This window comes from Ambystoma mexicanum, chromosome 6p (assembly GCF_040938575.1).
Source record: "Ambystoma mexicanum isolate Mex_15411 chromosome 6p, UKY_AmexF1_1, whole genome shotgun sequence".
Taxonomy (NCBI): domain Eukaryota; kingdom Metazoa; phylum Chordata; class Amphibia; order Caudata; family Ambystomatidae; genus Ambystoma; species Ambystoma mexicanum.
Window position 1 is genome coordinate 562,288,130 of NC_090935.1, and position 17,955 is coordinate 562,306,084.

Here is a 17,955-nt window from a genome sequence, read left to right on the forward strand (position 1 = left end):
AAATCAGTTGGATGTGTGCAGTCTGGTGGGTGGAGACCCAGACTTGGTTCTGGCTGCGTTTAGGCCTGTAGGACGCTTATGTGTGCAGCTAGGCCGGTTTGTCATGAGATATAGCTGTGTTTTATTAGAGTGTTGAGGTGTTCATTGGGAAGGGTTTGTATGTGAGCAGCTAGGGCAAATTTTTCGAGGGATATAGCTGTATTCTAATTGTGTGATGGTATAGAGTAGAGAGTAGAGCGTAGTGATATATGATATGATATGATATGATATGATGGTTCATCCACAAAGCTCAAGGCACATCAGGAGACAAGTTTACACTCGGGGCATGGGGGTAAAGAGTAGCAAGGAGAAAATCCAGCCAGTGGAGCCACTCCATGAGCACTGCGATTGTACCTCTTTTGTAATGGATAGCCACCAGTCCCAGAATATATTACGTTTATCAGGGCAGTCTGTCGCTGAGCAAACTGGTTTGAGGGAGGTAGCCTTACCAGCTGACATCCACTTTCCTGCTGATCCTTCGTTGTTCATGCTCTTGGCCGTATGGCAGCACTGTGTTAAAGAAAATAGTCTTTCTTGCTTCGTTGTTCTTACAACTGTTAGAAACATCTGGTCCTGGATTGTGACTCGTTGGGAGTCTGATATGAAGATGCATGCATTATGTCCGTCTCAAAAGGCTAAGATGGGTAGTGCGCACACAATTTGGCACATGTTCTGGCTCTCTAGACGAAGAGTTCTTGAAGACACCAAGGGAGACAGGAGTACATTTTTGTTTTTTCTTCTTTGGTCTTATTGCCCTTATATAGAGATGTGTCTTACTCAAGCACTTAGACACCAGTTCACTGGGGACATTGCCAATAGAGGATTGATTTAATACAGGAGCCGTTTATATATATATATATGTGTGTGTGAACCCACAAAAGCCAGTGAGTGGCAAGCATGCAGATTTACCATACAAATTTTGGCTTCTTGATGAACGTGGAGGAGGAACTGCAAAGCACTTAAACTCCTTACAACTTAACAATGCTGCTAACTTCGGAATATCATACAACGTATATCAGACGCCAATCGTAGCATTATCTTTTAATTGTATGCTTTAAAACTAAACCTCTCTCCGTATAGCTGTTTTTTAGTTTTTTTTATGGTTAGTGGAGAAGTGCTGCGGCAGAGTACTTCTATGATCAAAATCATAGGGCAACATTACAGAAACAACATTAGAGACAACCACGGACATTGCTCATGTACTATTGCTGCACCAATGTTGGCCGACTTCCACTTGACATGGATCGTTATCGCTTTTTGCTTCTTTTCTGATTTGTGGTCAATAGCTTCTTATTAACCAAGCCTTTCCAATAAGAAGGCCTGGCATTATTAAAGCAATGGAACCCGATAAGAGGGGACAGTACTGGTCGGGTAAAGTCCTCGGGGCAACAGTTATAAGCCCGATCGAAGCAAAGGCTTTAACGAAAGCCTGGGGCATTTCTTGGCCGATAATGCATCCCCTCCGAGGGTTCTAATGCTATTAGTATCCCGGCACGTTGTACTGGGGTACTAATAGTAATTCTTCTCGAGTTGAAACATGGTGTTGCAACCGTTTCTCAACTCGAGTGAAAAAAAGCTAAAATAATGTCCGCCAGAGACCGGGTAGAAGGGACTACATATAGTCCCTTCTCCCTTTCCATGGTGGCAAAGGCTTTGTCTGGCTGGTAACGACCATGCGAGGGACAATCAGATAGTGTGTTACAATTTGATTGTCCCGCGCCGGTACTAATCAACTTTCATCATTGTCGAATGAACTGTTGTTCCATATAGACGTAGTTTATTACAATGTAAGCACAACTAACATACATATCTCCCACAAACAGGTTGCAGCAGGTTTACAGGGTGAGCTGCAACTTAAAGCAAAGGCAGAACTCTAATTCTCTGCTGTATTTTTAGGAAGCGTAGGCATCCCTAAGCAGTTTGCATCTGTCTTGGCTTGAAGGCCACACAAATAGTTCTATGAAATGCTAATGATTTTCAGTCGAAAATTTAAGTTGAAACAGCATTTGCACGCTGGGCGTTTACTAATGTCGAGAGTCAGTTGAGAGTCCTAGCATGTCTGACATTAGAGCATGGTCCATCTTTAAATTTCCATTAAAATGTTTTTAAACGTAAGGAACATTTCTTTTTAACTGATAGGAGGATTGACATCTCAAGATGAGAGCTATGTTTCCATGCTGTATGGTTACAAAACACAGTCTACCATTGGCACTTTCTTTCACAGATGGGTCAAAGCGTCCTGCCCAAAGGCTATCAAGGTGAGAGGATATTGGCTTTACTGTTCACTATAATAAGAAGCACGTCACCATCAAAAACCTGGTTTCACCATGGAATCTCAAATTATGCTTTATATTTTTAAATTACTTTAAAATTAGTTACATAAACAGATTTTATTAGATGTTGGTCACCATCCAAACTGCAAAGAAGAAAACTGGGTCGATGAGCTCTATATAGGACAGCTTGACAACTCCTGTCAGCTCATCTATTGCCCCTTTATTTCTGTGAAATCCTTCTCTTACTGAAACATCTCAAGGTCTAAGGGACACGCTCCATTTTCTCAAGGACACTTTATTTTCTGTCAAGGGTACGCAATTATAGGAGGTTGGCTGCATTTGCTCTTTACAACTTTACGAACCTGCTGAGTGCTACATTGGAACAACCTATGTGAATACGTTTTATGCATTGTAATAATGTGCGTATGTTGAGATGTGCATTATCAGTTTTTATTAAATGACCCAATTAATGACAAATCCCCAGATGAGTCAAATTTTGAATGTTCCCAGGTATTGGCACTGTCCTGTATCGCAACAGACGGTGTCATTCTCTTAATCTGAGGGACCTGGGGATCCCTGCGCTGCCCTGACCACAATGTGAGCTAGATCATGCCATATTTATGCCTGTAAATGCATGGCCTCACTCAATCAACAACGGTCCACTCCCTCCTATTAGGGTGAGCTTGAAAATTCTCTAGTATGGACTTGGCTGCATAGGGCCAGCCCTCAAAGAAAGGTGGGCTTCTGCATGCTTTTTCCAGAGGGTGGCCTCTCAAGGTCCTTTCAGTCTCTTAGACCCTTCTACTGACGGCCTGTATTATCAGTGAATAACCTTTCCTTGGTCTGTGCTCAAACTGTTGGGCCATGGGATCTTCGTCCTCCGTCTCCAGGGTTGGGTTCTTGAATTTCATACAGTCAAATACTCTCCTCAAGAAATTGTTCCGTTTTCTGATCCAAGACCTTTCTGCTAGGTTTCTCCTCCTCATCAGATGACAATGAAAGGGAAGAAGTAGAACAGGAAGAGGAGGGTTGGTGTTCTTCCTGGATTTGTGAGCCTTGTGTTTGTACACCTCCCATTCCCCTTTCAATGCAACCCTGATGAGTTTCAAGAACCTTTCATTGGATCTGAGATGAGACCCTCTGCTCTTTTTAGGAGGAGGATCCTTTGCATCAGTAGGCAAAGGGGAAGAGTTAAGCAAGTGTCTCTTTTTTTCCTTCTGTTTGCCTGTAGTGAATCAGCAGCAGATGGAGCTCCCAGTACACGGCTTGCAGTAATGTATATATGCAGTTGTTGTTTGTAGCGTGAACGTACCCAGAAAGTAACTGACATCTGTACAATAAAGGGAGTGGAACAGTGCGGGGAGAGAGGTGATCACCTTGTCGGTCTGTGGACATTCATTGTCAGTGACGTGTTCCTTAAATAGCAGGGACTTTGGATATTTCCTGAACCACAAAGGGGAGGGAACTAGCCTGATGTTAGGAGGACATTTGTTTCAGAGCATGGGTGTTTAGCAGGCAAATGCTTGATTTCTGGTCATCTCTTTCTTGCACTTTTTGAATACCAGCCGTGCATTATCTTGGCTCCTGGTGATTCGTTGACCTTCTGAGATGAGATGTAATGTCAGTAGCAGTAATTGGCAGTAATAACAGCAACGCTAAGTCATGGTGAGAGCTTCAAACAAGCATTAATGGCGCCTTGTTCTCGAGATAGCTAAAGGAGCTGTGTTTGTTTTAGGAGGAACTTTCCAGCAGCCTGTTAATTCATGCAACATTCAAGGGGAAGAAGAGGATTCCTGAACCCCGAAAGCCCCAGCATTACCTGTCAAAGCTCCTGCATCATAAACCACACCCCACGCTTTTGTTCCGTAATTCAGCTTAAATGGCAGTATGTCTCCTTATCTGCCCGTCTCCAGCCGAACTGTGACTGTGCATAGCTACCGTTCACATAGGGAAGGAGGTGGAGCCACTGGGTCCTCCACAACTCCCGGCCCAGTTCAGGACCGGAACACGATCCCTACTTATCAGGAGTTTCGCCAACCTACACTTCACTGCCTCTGCTGCCCCTGCGTGGGAGGCAGAAGTTATTTCTTCGCGTCCTCGGGAGCACAATAGCAAAGGCTCATATTCAAATGTGGCGACGAAGCAGCCCATCAGGCCCCTCAGCGACTGTCCAGAAGACAGGAAAGGTTTGAGTGTATGACTGTTGAGAAGGCTAAAAACATTCCTAGAGTAAGGACTGGGACGAGGAAGAGGGATGTGGAGGTATTAACATCTCCAAACCATAGCGGATGGCGTGCGCATTAGGTGAGTGTGTAGGAGTTTATCTGTATTGCCTGCCAGCCTATCCTATGCATGTTCATTTTGAATAGCAGGAGTCGCTTTGTGGCCAGTGAGTACTAGAGTCGTGCATGCCCGCACTTCAGTACAGCAATGTGTGCATTGTATTGTATCTATAAAGCGCTAAGGCTCGAGAGCATCTAGGCGCTAATGGGACCGACACTCCAGGATTTCTAGCACAGCATAAGCGTATTCGAAAATATGGTTTTTCAAAACTTTGTGGAATTGGTGATAATCTCCAATATGACTCACTCAGTGAGGCCAGTAACCGGTTCCACAGGGTGGGTGCAAGAACCGAAAAAGAACGGCCTGCGGTTGAGTGCCAGACCTGTGTATAGCTGCACTGATCATGATAATATTGATAATTGATAATGCTTACAGTCCTTTTTTCCCGGTTAGGTTTTCACCAGCATGGATCGAATCCTTCGGCATCAGGGAGACGAAAAGGATGAAGCAGACGACAAGGTGAACAGCATAGTCCTGCAGCCAGTGGAGACCTTGAGCTGGAGTTCAGAATACTCTGAGATGTAAGACAAAACTATCCTCGCGCTGTTTGAAAAAGTATTTCTTGGGCACAATGTTTTTATTATAGTGCTTATGCTCCTGCAGGTGTGCTTCTGAGCGGATTCAAAGTGTTAGGCTTGTTGCAGAGATCTCTAACCACCCTTTTTTCACCACGTTGTTGGTTTCAGGAGTCCAGTTTCTTAGAATTCTTGTGTGTTTGTATTTTCCTATTGCAGGCAGCAGCTTTCCATGTCGACCCCCACCGATCCTGGAAGCACGAAGCAGTCGCACAGCCTTGTGTTGCTTCCAAAATTTGCAATCTCAGCTGACGAGGAGCAGGAAAAGGCACATGCTCACCAGGAGACCCTGGAGAGAGAAGCGTCTACCTTTCCATCCCAAGAATCCCCTCAAGATGAGGCTGAGCCCACTACCCCAGGAAGCATTAGCAGCTCCACGCTGTCCGGTGAGGCCTTCTCTGCTTTCAATGATTGGGGAAGCATTCCTGTGCGTGAAAGGCGAGTTTGGTGGCTTGGTAGTTTTGAAAGGAGCATTGGCCTTCGCTGGTGACTGATTTGAAAGATCCATGCTGCCTGTCAGGCTGGTGGGGGCAGACAGGCATGATTAGCTTTCCTTCTAAGAAAATGCTCTGCATAGGATCTGTCGCACCCTTCTCCCTGCCCTTTATTACCACACACATAGCGCGAGTGGGGGCCACCGGAAACATGAATTGGCCCCATTATTTTTCATGCCAGCCTGTGCCAATTAAATCGTTTTCCAGCCAACTGTACAAATGCCAGATATTGAAAAAATATCTAGAAATGAGCCAGACAGCGTGAGTGCCATGCACTGCTCAGTTCACCATGATCGCAGCCAGCGCTCAGGGATTGCCTTCTTCTAGAGGTTTTTCGGTTCGTGTAGCACCATACAAGAAGCGTTTTTTTGTAGGAGCCTTTTACCTCTATCTAGGACGAGTAAGGCTTCCACAACTGCCAGCTGAGTAGCCCAACCCGGTCCCCTTGCTTAGATCATTCAGATAGCCTTGACTTGGATTTTCAATGTAGTTGTTATGATTAAAAAGATAATATGTAACAACTCTGTTCAACATGAATCTGTCCCCACTGCAACAAAAATGCCCCCCTTTTGCTTACAAAGTCAGAATGCCCGTGTCGGCCTGCAATATTGAAATACATACCCCTCGCCTCCTCCCCATTTTCCACAAGTGCCCAGAATGTAATAAAGGGGGGGAAACATCTAACGTCCTCCCCTTGTCTCGACAGAATAGCTCAGAGGCAATGCACTCGCCTTGGAAGCAAAAGGACACGGAGCACCACAGGTTCAATCCCCGGGTCCGCGCTTAGAAACTTCTGGGTATTAAGCGTGTTATAAATAACCTATTACATCATATCAAGCCTCGACTTAAACCCTAGTATTGGAAAAGTTAATCAACACAGAGAGAGCAAGAATTCAGTAGATTAGTACGAGTATTTTAACCAGGGCCTGTGCCATTTTGGTTTCCTTTGCTTTACATTTGGGGCTAGATTTCAAGTTTTTAAGGCTTGGCACCTGTTGTTGCCCCCTGTGATTGTGGATCCTTAAGCAACTGTGTAGAATCATTTTATTGTACAACGAACCTGGTTCTAATCGTTTGATTTAAACCCTCCCACGTAGATACTGCCATACCTATTCTGTGTTTAAAATATTTAAAACAAAAGAAAAAATCTTCTGCCTCAACGGGTTACAATTGATCATCATTAATGTTAGACCCTTTGTTTCCCAGTTTTCATTAGCACATAATGGCCGTCTCGCAAGGTTATAGTATAGTTAAAGGTACTTTTAAAATACACATTTAAAAAGGACTTTTATGCAGAATTTTCATGATTTAATACATCTTCACTTTAACAAATGTGCCATTTTTATTTAGAAAGCCAATTAAACCTTGATTGAGAAGCAACTTGAGGCATATACAGTGAAGCTCCCGTTTCTGGCACATAGAGATGTGTGACAACTCCCCTTAAAATAAAATAAATACGAGGTGAGAGAGGAGGAGAGAGAGAAAGAAAGTGAACATGCACGCACACTAGGATACTCCCAAAATGATGTACCACCATGTAGAGACCCCCGATTTCTCTGTCTCTCTGTAGCGCTAACCAACTCATTGACACAGTATCTGGCTGTACACATATGGAGTTGGCCTGACTGAAGTAAGTGCTTTCGAAGCCAAGAAGAGAGCAATGGATGCCACACAGGCGTTGGCAGAAGAGGCTCGCAAACCATAGACTTGGAGAGCTGACAAAGAATAACCATCAGTGGAAAGAGAGATCTGGCCCCATGCTTGAGCCGAAAGGTCAAGAGTCACCCAGCTACTGGGCCACCAAGGTGTTATCTACTGGGCATTCAGAGTAAGAGATTGTAAAGGTGAAGGAGAGCTGGCAATCCAACTCCAGCAACTCCCACTGCACCCACCAGCGAACACATAAACCAGCAAAAATGGAGCCTCTCTACTCGAGTGGAGTGAAGAGTTCAGTTGTAAAGGAAGGGAATATGTTTGAAACACTAAATTGTTATTGACATTGGGCCAGATCCTTAAATGTCAAAACAAAACAGAGAACACGGACAGGGAGAGGAGTCCAGTGAACAAGAGATGATACGAGTGAAGCACTGCAATTTGGGACACCGAGTCAGATCTTTAAGAGAAATAAAGGAAAGAATATTACAGAGAAAAATCCAATAGAAATGAAAAAGTAGGCACGTTACCTATTGCATTCTGGGATATTGCGTAATAACCCTAACCATCCGAGAACTATCCTTGGTTTGAGAGGTCAAGTGAACACCATATCCAAGGTAAACACAGATCAATCCCCAAGCATCACAATGCCAAGAACCTGGACTTTAAGAGACTACTGTGAGGAAACAACACAATGAGGAAGAACGAAACCTAGATCAAGGGAGAGTTATGGAAGTGTCCCAAAAATGCAATTCAGAGACCACAGCACTGACCGAATAATGTCAAACATTCATTTATTTAATAAACAGTTGAATTTAATTTCGATGTTGAGAACATTCCCTTTACGAAGTGGGATCCAGTAGGACCTGACTAAAAGGTTCAACCCACGGTATAAGAGAGGAAAAAAAATCAATTAAAAAAAGCATCCAGAAAAATGTATTGGGGTTACAAAAAAAATCTCAAAACTCTCTTCCCCTGCCAAAGGCTGCTAGAAGGCTTGTTGCTTTGATTTGTTCAGTGTTTATCATTTGATAATTCCCGGAGAAAATAGATGGATGTTCAGCTTGCTGAACCAGAGAGGCTTCTGTGGCCAAAAAAAGCACCAAGGTCGGGATTAGCCTAAAAAATGCTATTTCTGTATCAGCCAGACTAGTTAGGTGGAACACTGGAGTAATCATCTTTAATTTTGGAACCAGTCCAGAAGAGAGATCATTTAGCCCAACCAATAAGTGAACACATTTAACATCCCAATGTGGACAAGGCTAAGACCTTGGAAGAGAACCAACACAGAAAAATTGTTTGGATTAATCGGTTTCCCAAATAGGAATAATGCAGTAGTCTCTGAATCACCGACAACCCTGATGTCCTCCTGTGAACTGATGTCTCTGCAGTCCAACAAAATGATATGGCTCTGTTGCACCCATTTGGCCACATGATCTAGACGTCTTTAAAAATGGAATGTTTTGTTTTCTTCCCTTATAAGTGCTGCAACCCTTCCAGAAGACTGCAATGGGTTTGGTTCATGCACACCTCTTCACTGTACTTTTGATATTGGCCATTACTGAAGATCAAATCCTAAGCAGATTGTACCAATTTCAAATATTTTTTGATTCTTCGCTTCTTTACCTATCCCATTTCTTCTGATTTTCAACTTTGAATCGTCCGTAAAATCGGCTTTTATCTTTCTTATTCAGCTTTCAAGTCCCTTGTTCCTACACTTGTCTTTTGTCGCTTTGCCAACTCACTTTGACTTGGTCGCCCTAGCTATGCTTTTTTCTGCTGCACTCCACCGTTAATGCTGCTATTTGTCGTCTATTTTTGCTCCCACCCCAACCTCATATCTTTGCCTGCTCTTCTCTGGCTTTCTTCCTGCTGCTTTTTTAATTTGCTACCTTTGTTTGTGTTTAAATATGTTCATGTCCTTGCACCTTCCTGTACTTCTCTGGTTTTCTCTTGATCTATGCTTCACCCACTTCATTCGTTGTCACTCCTTTTATTGGCTATTCCGGGTCATCCTTGTGTTCGATCCTGTTTTCTCTTTCTTCCACCTGCCCCTAAACTTTGGGATGCTGTTCTCTATGCGCTACATTCTGTCCCCAGCCCGCTCTTCCTTCCACTACTCTCACAGGACGCCTCTTCTATGTTATGTGCATTTTATTTCACATATATTGTGTAATACCGGCAATTTTACAAATATGTACAATGCTTTGATGTTAATAGCATTACAATTGAAAAATAATTAATACTCAAAGCTTTCGGAAGGTATTTATCTACTGACTGATTCAGGTACCACCTTTATGTCCAAATGCATGGAATAAACGAAGTCTCGCTTGCAGATAATATTTCACACCCAAACTGATAAATTATTTGAATACTTCAAAAAATATTTAAACACTTGCTGAGAAAAGTCATGACTGAGCATGGCTAGACAAGTAACCTCAGATTTGGGGTTTTTGAGTCCGAAAAAGAACTCAAACAAGGATAGGCAGGAGGTGTCCAAAGAGAAAGCCAGGAACAGCAGCATTGCGCCAATCCTGGCAAACCTTAATTTCTTTAATACATATGTGAAGGTTATTTTGTATTTGAGAGACTTATTTGGCCATACGGTCATACTTGCCTGTATAGCAGATCACTTTCACAGGACCATACATTGACTCAACCTTTTAGGTCTCACCATGATGAACATGTTGGTAGTCTTATTTTTTAGAAAGTGGTGGGTAAAGCGTTCGGGTACAGTCTGATATCCAATGGCACTCACATTTATGTAAAAAGCTTGTAGTCGCGCACGTCCCTGCCATTCTGTTTAGGTATACAGTGTTCGAAATTACTGGAAGTACTCCTGCTTCATGCCTGGGGGAGACTCTGGCTAGCTTGAAACCAACAGTTACCAGGAGATACCTTTGGCTCCCAAAGAACCAGTGCCTTACAAACATGCATATGTGACGTTAACTTTGAGTATTTTAGAATGTTAATAAAGAAGAATTAGAAAATATCTATTGCACATTTGAATATAATGGATCAAACATATGGGTAAAATGGTCACGTGTCCATCTCATGTGCAAGTTACACTTGTAATCCCCTAGGTACTTGCTTATAGTTCCCCAGTGGTAGCTCCTGCCTAATGGGTGATGCCGTCACGCAGGAGCTCGTTTTAGCGCCTTTTCATCGAATCTAGTTTTTAAACCCAGAGTATTGATTATTGCAAAAGAATGAAGCAAAGGGGATTTTGCACGGGGGCTACAGTGCGGGTTGTTGTTCTTCATAGGGACATTGGATTTTGGCAGCTCTTTCAGTTGAGCAAATAGTTCTCTTTCCTGTAGGAGGAGTTCCATTCTAGGCAGATTAGTAACATCCCACATCCTCCATGGTGTTGCAGCAGGGATTAAGATGTTACATTTCATACAATTCAGTTTTCATTAGCTAGCTTACATTTTAAAACTATATACCTGCTGCACTATTTTCAGAAGTAACCACAATATCTGTCTCCTAAACACACTTTTGTCAGAAACATTTAAGGAAATTGTGCAAGGAACGACATTAAAGGAATAGTTCACTCAAAAATGTTGTGAAATGGATGACCCTCCTGTGCTTGTGTTAATCTTGCGGCACTAATGAAGCAAAAGCCAGCCAGCTGTAATAAACAAAAGTTACCAGCAGGTGGCTTTGGCTTCATTATTGCCGGAGAGCAGAGATTAACACAAGCTGCTGCTGCTGGTAAGTGCTTTAAATTTCATTCTTTTTTCAAAGAACTGCAAAATAAATAAGGTTTTCTTGCTAACTTAGAAAGAAAACCACAGCATTTATAACATTGCATTTATGTTTGCGGTGGCTTCAGCTTTGAGTCTCCTGGGCTCCCCCAACAGTGGGATGAGGGAGCCCAGGAGACTCAAAGCTGAAGCCACCGCAAACATAAATAAACATAGAAAGAAAATCACAGCATTTACAAATACAACAATGTTGTATTTATGACTGTGGCGGCTTTCGCTTTGAGTCTCCTATTGATATAGCCCTTGCTTCATTCCTGTGTCTGACTACCCCTGCATTCTGAGACTTGCATGCAGCCCTAATAAGGACAAACCTGCACCACAACACTTTATCATTGACTGTGCGCTGCAGGATCCATCAATCACATTTTCGGCTAATGGTTCTCTGGTGATACCAGGTTCGTTTTGGTATGCATCCAATTTCACTTATTTGACCATAATCTGTTAGCAATTCGTCCCCTTTGGGGAGGAGAGGATTTTTTTGGGTGAAAATTTAGTAGCTAACTTTGTTACAAGGGGCACACGCAACATTGCGTTTCTCCTTTTATTTGACTATTTACCCCTATTAAAGTTGTGCAAACATGTGAAGCATTGGTTTTTGCTAGCAAGACATTACTTCAATACCACAGTACATCTCATTAAAGTGTGTTTTTAAAACTCCTATTTACACAGTTTGAAGTTGTTTTTAGATGCTGAGTTCATCTAGAAACTCTTAAAAATTATTTTCTGTTTCTTTGAACGTGTTGGAATCGCCAGAGTACAGAATTTAGTCTAAGGTTGAAGGTAATATGGTTCCAGGAATGTGGTCCCTGGTCTGCCCTTGTTTCCCATTGTAACTTTGATGTTCTGACCTGAGCTCAAAATCTGTCACTTAATTCCTACGATGTCGGTGTAGTTGTAAACCGTACTTAGTTGAGCATAATGAGACGGTATCCATATTAGTCCCAAACGGAGCCGCTGCAATCCAAGATATCGATCCACGCTTTGCAAGACCCGAGGCAGACTGCACTCTTTTGTGTTACACTCCATGTGGTGATCGTTCTGGGTGCAAAGTCCGCTACAGTTGCCAAAGGGCTATAGACCAACATTAGTGGCTCTCACCCTTAGCCTTCTTCATCACGTATTCTGGTTCATATTCAAGAGGCGAACTTCATATCTGTCCACCTTTCACATAGTGGTTTTCCCGGAAAACAAAATGGTTACTCCTCATATGCCCCTCATTGCTCGCAAAAGTGTTAACGCTCCAGGATGCCTTGTGAGAAACCCTGCGCCTCCATAGCGGTAACTAACAACCCCCAATGAAGACGTTGATGTGTGAAAAATCAATAGGATGAAGCTTTCATCACACATTAGTAATACATGTGAACATTAATCGGAGATCATTCTTGCATTGTACTATGAATTTAATTGGCTTTCATGTCAAGAGCTGGTTCCTCTGGGTACAGGACATTTGCAGCATTGTTCCTGCCAGGTCAGTGTCTACTTGCGTGACCCATATGATCCAGGCCAGCTGTGCAGTTGGCCTCTAATTTTCATCTTTACCTGGTGTACCTTTATCTTTTTTGTTGAAATGCTACTATATAGACTTGGCTGTGGTCTTGGTAAGTTGTACCAGCAACGTTTTTGTACTGGTAGCTGCTACTGAACACACATGTAACACTGTCAGAGTGGCTAACTGCTGCACGATAGCCCCACCCCGAAAAGCCCACATACTCTAAAAGATGGTAATAAGCGGGCTCTCTCCCTCTGTTCTGAACTCAGTCTGTGCTTCTGCCAATATGGGACTGTGGTCCAAGTGTACGAAAAGGTGTAGTGGAACTATGTTACCTGCTGACCTGTCCCCGCTCCCCACAAACACCATCGCCCCTTTCCTCCCACCCAACACATGAGCCTGCTGTTTAAGGGAACATTCAGGTTTCAACTGCTTCCTGCACTTTTATTTTAGAACGAAACCTTTCCGGAACGGTTTCTTTTTTAAATAAAAGCATAGGAACAGTAAAAACCTAATTAAATAAAGAAGAGGCGCACCGCTCCCGCCTACTTCCAGCGCTGATGTGGGAAGGTATTCCCGCCATCTGCGCAGAAAGAATGTTGGGGCAGCAGAAAGTGGGGCACTGAGGCCTACTGCATCTTTTTATAGAAGCCAGTCACAGAAAGAGGCCATTTCCTCACTCTGCATTTTCAAGACCTCTTTCTATCAAACACTGGTTAATCTATGGACCAATATCTGTCTTTCGTTCGTTTTATTTGGTACATATGCGTTTCACTAGCTGTGAGTAAACCTACACGTTCTCAGCACTAGTTGGATACACAAATAAAACAGATGTGCATATAATGAGCATGCTGTTATTGCTCGAAACCATTCTACATCAATAAAGAATATTCTAGATGTGAACCGCTAGAGCATGACGCCTGTGAGCAAGATGCCAGTATGGTAAACAGCCAGTGTACTCATTTTGCATTCTACCGTTTTTCATAATGTTTATCCTTTCTTCTTTATACAGTGGATAGTTTTTCTGAGCACTTAGATCAGATAAATGGAAGGAACGAGAGTGTGGACAGTACAGATAATTCCTCAAAGCCATCCAGTGAAGCGACGTGCCACGTGGCTCGCCAGCGATTAGAGCATACAGAGAAACAGAAAATCTCTGGGAAGGTCCCCAAGTCAATCTCTGCTAGTGCTCTGTCCCTCATGATCTCTGGAGGTAGAGATTACTATACTTCGCATGCAATGTGATGATGTGTGCATGCCCTGTGTGCCCTGTGCCAAACGCTGATGTTAATGTCATTCGTAAGACCCAAGTGGACGGCTGTGCAAGTCTTGGCTCGTGAAGAGCAACCTTTGCCTCTACTCTCTGAAGCACGCTTCTGAACAGGTAGACTAGAGTGCACATCTCTGGGGGCGCAGAGAGCCGGTAAATCATCACAGAATATATGTTGATTCATTGTATTAACTGCTTTGCATGTGCTTCAACATCACTCCACCATCCTAGATCACAACACGAAGACCGAGCAAGACGGGGAAGTGCGCAGGAAATGGAAGAATGATCCGTTTGACCTTTTAATGTGCATTAAACATTGAAACGTGATTAGGCGTTTAGTCCCCCTCCTATAAAATGAGTGGCGTCATCATGGAGTTGCATGTCATAGAGACGCACTTGACAGGGGAAAATGATCTTATAAGGACAGTTCATGGGGTTGCAGGTGTGTGTGTTTGTGTGTGTGTTAAGGTTTCTAACTACGAAACGTTGGTTACAAATGTTGGGACTGTGAATGTTAAGGTTTAACCTGGTAAACACCAAACATAAAATAAAACCAACACTGTTGGAAAAGTAACTCCCCTCTTTCTTCTGGATTTTTGTCACTGTCTTCTTTTGGTATACTGGTATTGTACGTGTGCTTGTTTTTACTTGGCATGTGAATGTTATTGTTTGGTGTGAAAAATAGTTGAAAAATGGCAGTATGTTTCAGTGAGGTAGTTCTTTTTGTAAGCGTGCAAGTGTTTTGTTATGTTATTTTATATAATTTGTGTATTAGGACTATTGTTTAATTTGGAATTTGTTATTTTAGAATCAATTGTATATTTTCTATCTATCTTGGTGTATTGTCACAGATGGCCTCAAGAACACACCAACTTTTGAAGACAGTTCAAGGGTTCTTTTTGGTCAAGGGACTCTCTAAGGGCGTCCCACTAGAGACTGGCATTCCCTCCCTAACCCAGGCGTCCCTTAACCGCGGGATGGGCGTTCGAGATCGGTAACTCCGACTGCCTAAAATCGGTCTTCTCTAAATGGCAGACATTTTTTATTTGGTGTTGGTTCTCCGCGACTTTACACCCCTCTCAATCTTGAGATACAGCAAGAAACCCCATGTGCTCACGCTAACGTGCAGGACAAAAAGAGCATTGAGAAGGTGGTAACTGGTTTGGGCCTCGGGGCACCTGTCAAGTTGTTAGTCTGCTACCAATTTACAGACGACATAGATAAGGGCCTTCAAACTGAGACAACATTGCCGTTTAATGCAGCCATGGCCAACCCTTTTCTAGCCTTGTGGCAAAATCCTTGTTTGACTCCTGCTGGCAAGGAGCTTACTAAAAATTAAAAACAGACATTGGTGTGGACCAAACCCTTCTCCAGAGGGTCTCTAGTTTAGGCTGCCAGGGCCAATATGAAGTCATCGGCTGTTTCCTCTGCCCCCCAGTCCCTCCAGACATGGATGGGAAGAAGATTGAAGTTCTTGTCAAGAAGAATTTGGCTTTGGTGAGCATGGCACTGTGTGCTGTCTATATTTTCACACGTTTCATGTTCTGTGGTGTCGGAAACCTTGAAACACATACCAGAAGATGAAGTTAAGGTATAGGTATAGAAAATGATAAAGATGGATAGTAAATGATGGCAAGTAAGGGAAGTGTTGGGCACTGTAAGCCATATAGTGCGGGCAGCTGATTTTCGGGATGCTCTATGGGGGAAATCTTTGGTGATGCAGTGAGTCTCTGGGCTGAGGCCTTCATGGTTTGCACTGTAGGCCCATTCAAAGTTGCTAGACGTGCCATTCTACAGCATTTATTTGTTGGGGATGAACGCCGATTAGTCTCCTGAGAGGTTTAAGGATTCTATAGTTATGGTGAAGTCATTGGCTTTGGAAGTTCAGCAGCCAGCCGCCAGCCCTTATTTGGCTTAAGGTTCCAGAGGACATTTACTGTGACAATGCATCCAAATTTAGGACACTGCAGAATTTTTCAAATCAGGCATCTCCTTCCACCAGATCTGTTATTTGTAATTAAATTCCACTACCAAACATCAGTTTGTGATCTGATGTGCATTTAGTCTCCTTTGGAGGACTTGAACAAATTGAAATGCACTAGAATGATGCCTATTTTACTTGTGGCCTGGGCAACTACCAAGAAAGGGTATGGTTGGACCCTGAGAGAAGTAGTTCAGACAGAAGCTTAACTCTGTCAAATGTTTCTGTTGCTACCTATCGCACCCATGATGATCTAGATATCTCAAATGGGATGATTAGTGACACGTCACATGAACAAGTGCAACATACACCTTGTGCATCATATAGTTTGACATTGCATATTAATTCAGAAATTAGAGTGACTCAGCTACACCTCACTGATGAGGCCCAAAAGGGCTGTAACACGTGCCTGGGGTTGCTGTTGGTACTCTTGCTCAGAGGAAAATTGACTAGAATTCTGATACTTGAATGCCCTTGTAGATGGGACCAGACTGATAAGAAAATAGATATTTTCCCTCTGTTAAAGGGTGCAGTGAGCTAAAACGTGGTTGCAGACCCCCCTGAGTGGAATACATTCCATAGAACAGGTTATTTAAATCATGTCCGTTCTCAGCAGACAATCTCCCACTATTTTGTGTAGTTCAGAAATCATATCAATTATGTGAAGATCTAGCCAGTGATGTTAGATCATTTTTTCCAGCCATGGCATTACATACTGTGTGCCATCAAGCATTAAATGAATGAGCACATTTATTAGGCGCCTTTTTTCAGAACTAATTAACTCAAGGCACACAACATCAGGGAAACACTGCGGCACAGAACATCCAAGATATTGAAAGGTGGAAGGCAACTCCAGCAAACGTACGATTGGTATGGCCTAATACAAACACCTTCCGTGATCTTTGTATGCTTCTTTACAGAGCTAATTTGCTTGAGTGAACATTATTGGCACTTTGCTAACTCGCAGAGAGCCCTATTTGCTTTTGAATGGTCTGCAGTGAACACGCCTACTGGATGTCTGATAAGTCAGAAACAAGAGACAGACAAGTTGGCATCCTGGTTAAAAGGTTTCTTTATTTTTAACCTCTCAAAACCCAAGCTGTCCCTAAATCTATTGGCCCTAATCTAAAGAAAATAAATCTAAGAGTGCGTGTGAGGGTGTCTTACAGAATCACTTAAGTCCACCATGCAGAAACCTATTCTGGGCTGACTGCTGACCCTACCACATAATGCAAAGAAAATAACATGCGTCTTAACAAAGGTACAATAAGGCCAGTCGCCCAAACAAAGGACTGGTGGCTGGTTTCTGACCCCAACAAACTGTCTTTCGCAAAAGTGAAGGGGTGCCTTGCCCCATTGCAAAGTTCTAATCCTGACACCAGCTTTCTCTTCTAGAGCCTCCTCGGTCTCTAATTAGTGTCTTTTCTTTGGGCTTCTCAGACACTGTCTCTGTCTCAGATCTGTGTCCAGTCTTTGGGGCTCATGGTGCATATGTCCACATCAGGTATTTTCCTGGGATTGCCTACCCTGGAATCTTCCTGCACTCTCTCCATTTAATTATCTCCTGGTTATTACCCCTCCCTGGGGTCTCGGGTTCCTCACCCCATCTTAGGGTCTGCTTCTCAACTGGCTTGGGGTATGATTTCTGTGACGATTCACAGGATCTTGTCACTTCTAGAGGGGAGCCCTTCCCTGTCAGGCTAAGGAGGGGAGCCCGCTATGCAACTTACCCCCCTAGGGGTGGCGGTAAACGGGACCTCACAGGGAGAGACTCCCCTCTTGGGGACAAGCACTCCCGTTCCATGAAGGAACTCCCTGACCCACTTTCCTATGAGCTCCTCCGAAAACACAACCTGACGAAATCACCGTTTGCTACTGTTATACAATGTCCAGTATTCAAACCCAAAACAAATCGACTGAGAAGAAGAAGGGTGACGGAGTAATGCTGATCACTCTTCCATGGCAAGTAGAGAATACTGTGAATAGTGGGAACTACAGAGTAAGAAAGAATACTTGAAGGAAAGAGGAGGAGGACAGGAAACCTCTGGTGGGGAGGACCCAGCTCAGATGC

The 17,955-nt window shown here is 43.3% G+C and overlaps 1 protein-coding gene across 5 annotated transcripts in view; it reads left to right on the plus strand.

The window, feature by feature from the left end:
- The window catches only part of MAST4 (microtubule associated serine/threonine kinase family member 4), a 2,307,007-nt gene that overhangs the window by 2,215,182 nt on the left and 73,870 nt on the right, over window positions 1–17,955 (plus strand). For 4 of the 5 annotated variants that reach the window (XM_069627380.1, XM_069627384.1, XM_069627382.1 and 1 more), the window contains 3 exons: window positions 5,049–5,176; window positions 5,390–5,616; window positions 13,646–13,846. In XM_069627380.1, the coding sequence (XP_069483481.1) occupies window positions 5,049–5,176; window positions 5,390–5,616; window positions 13,646–13,846 (556 nt within the window). The remainder of the gene's footprint in view (window positions 1–5,048; window positions 5,177–5,389; window positions 5,617–13,645; window positions 13,847–17,955) is intronic. The other variant, XM_069627381.1, reaches the window with a different exon arrangement.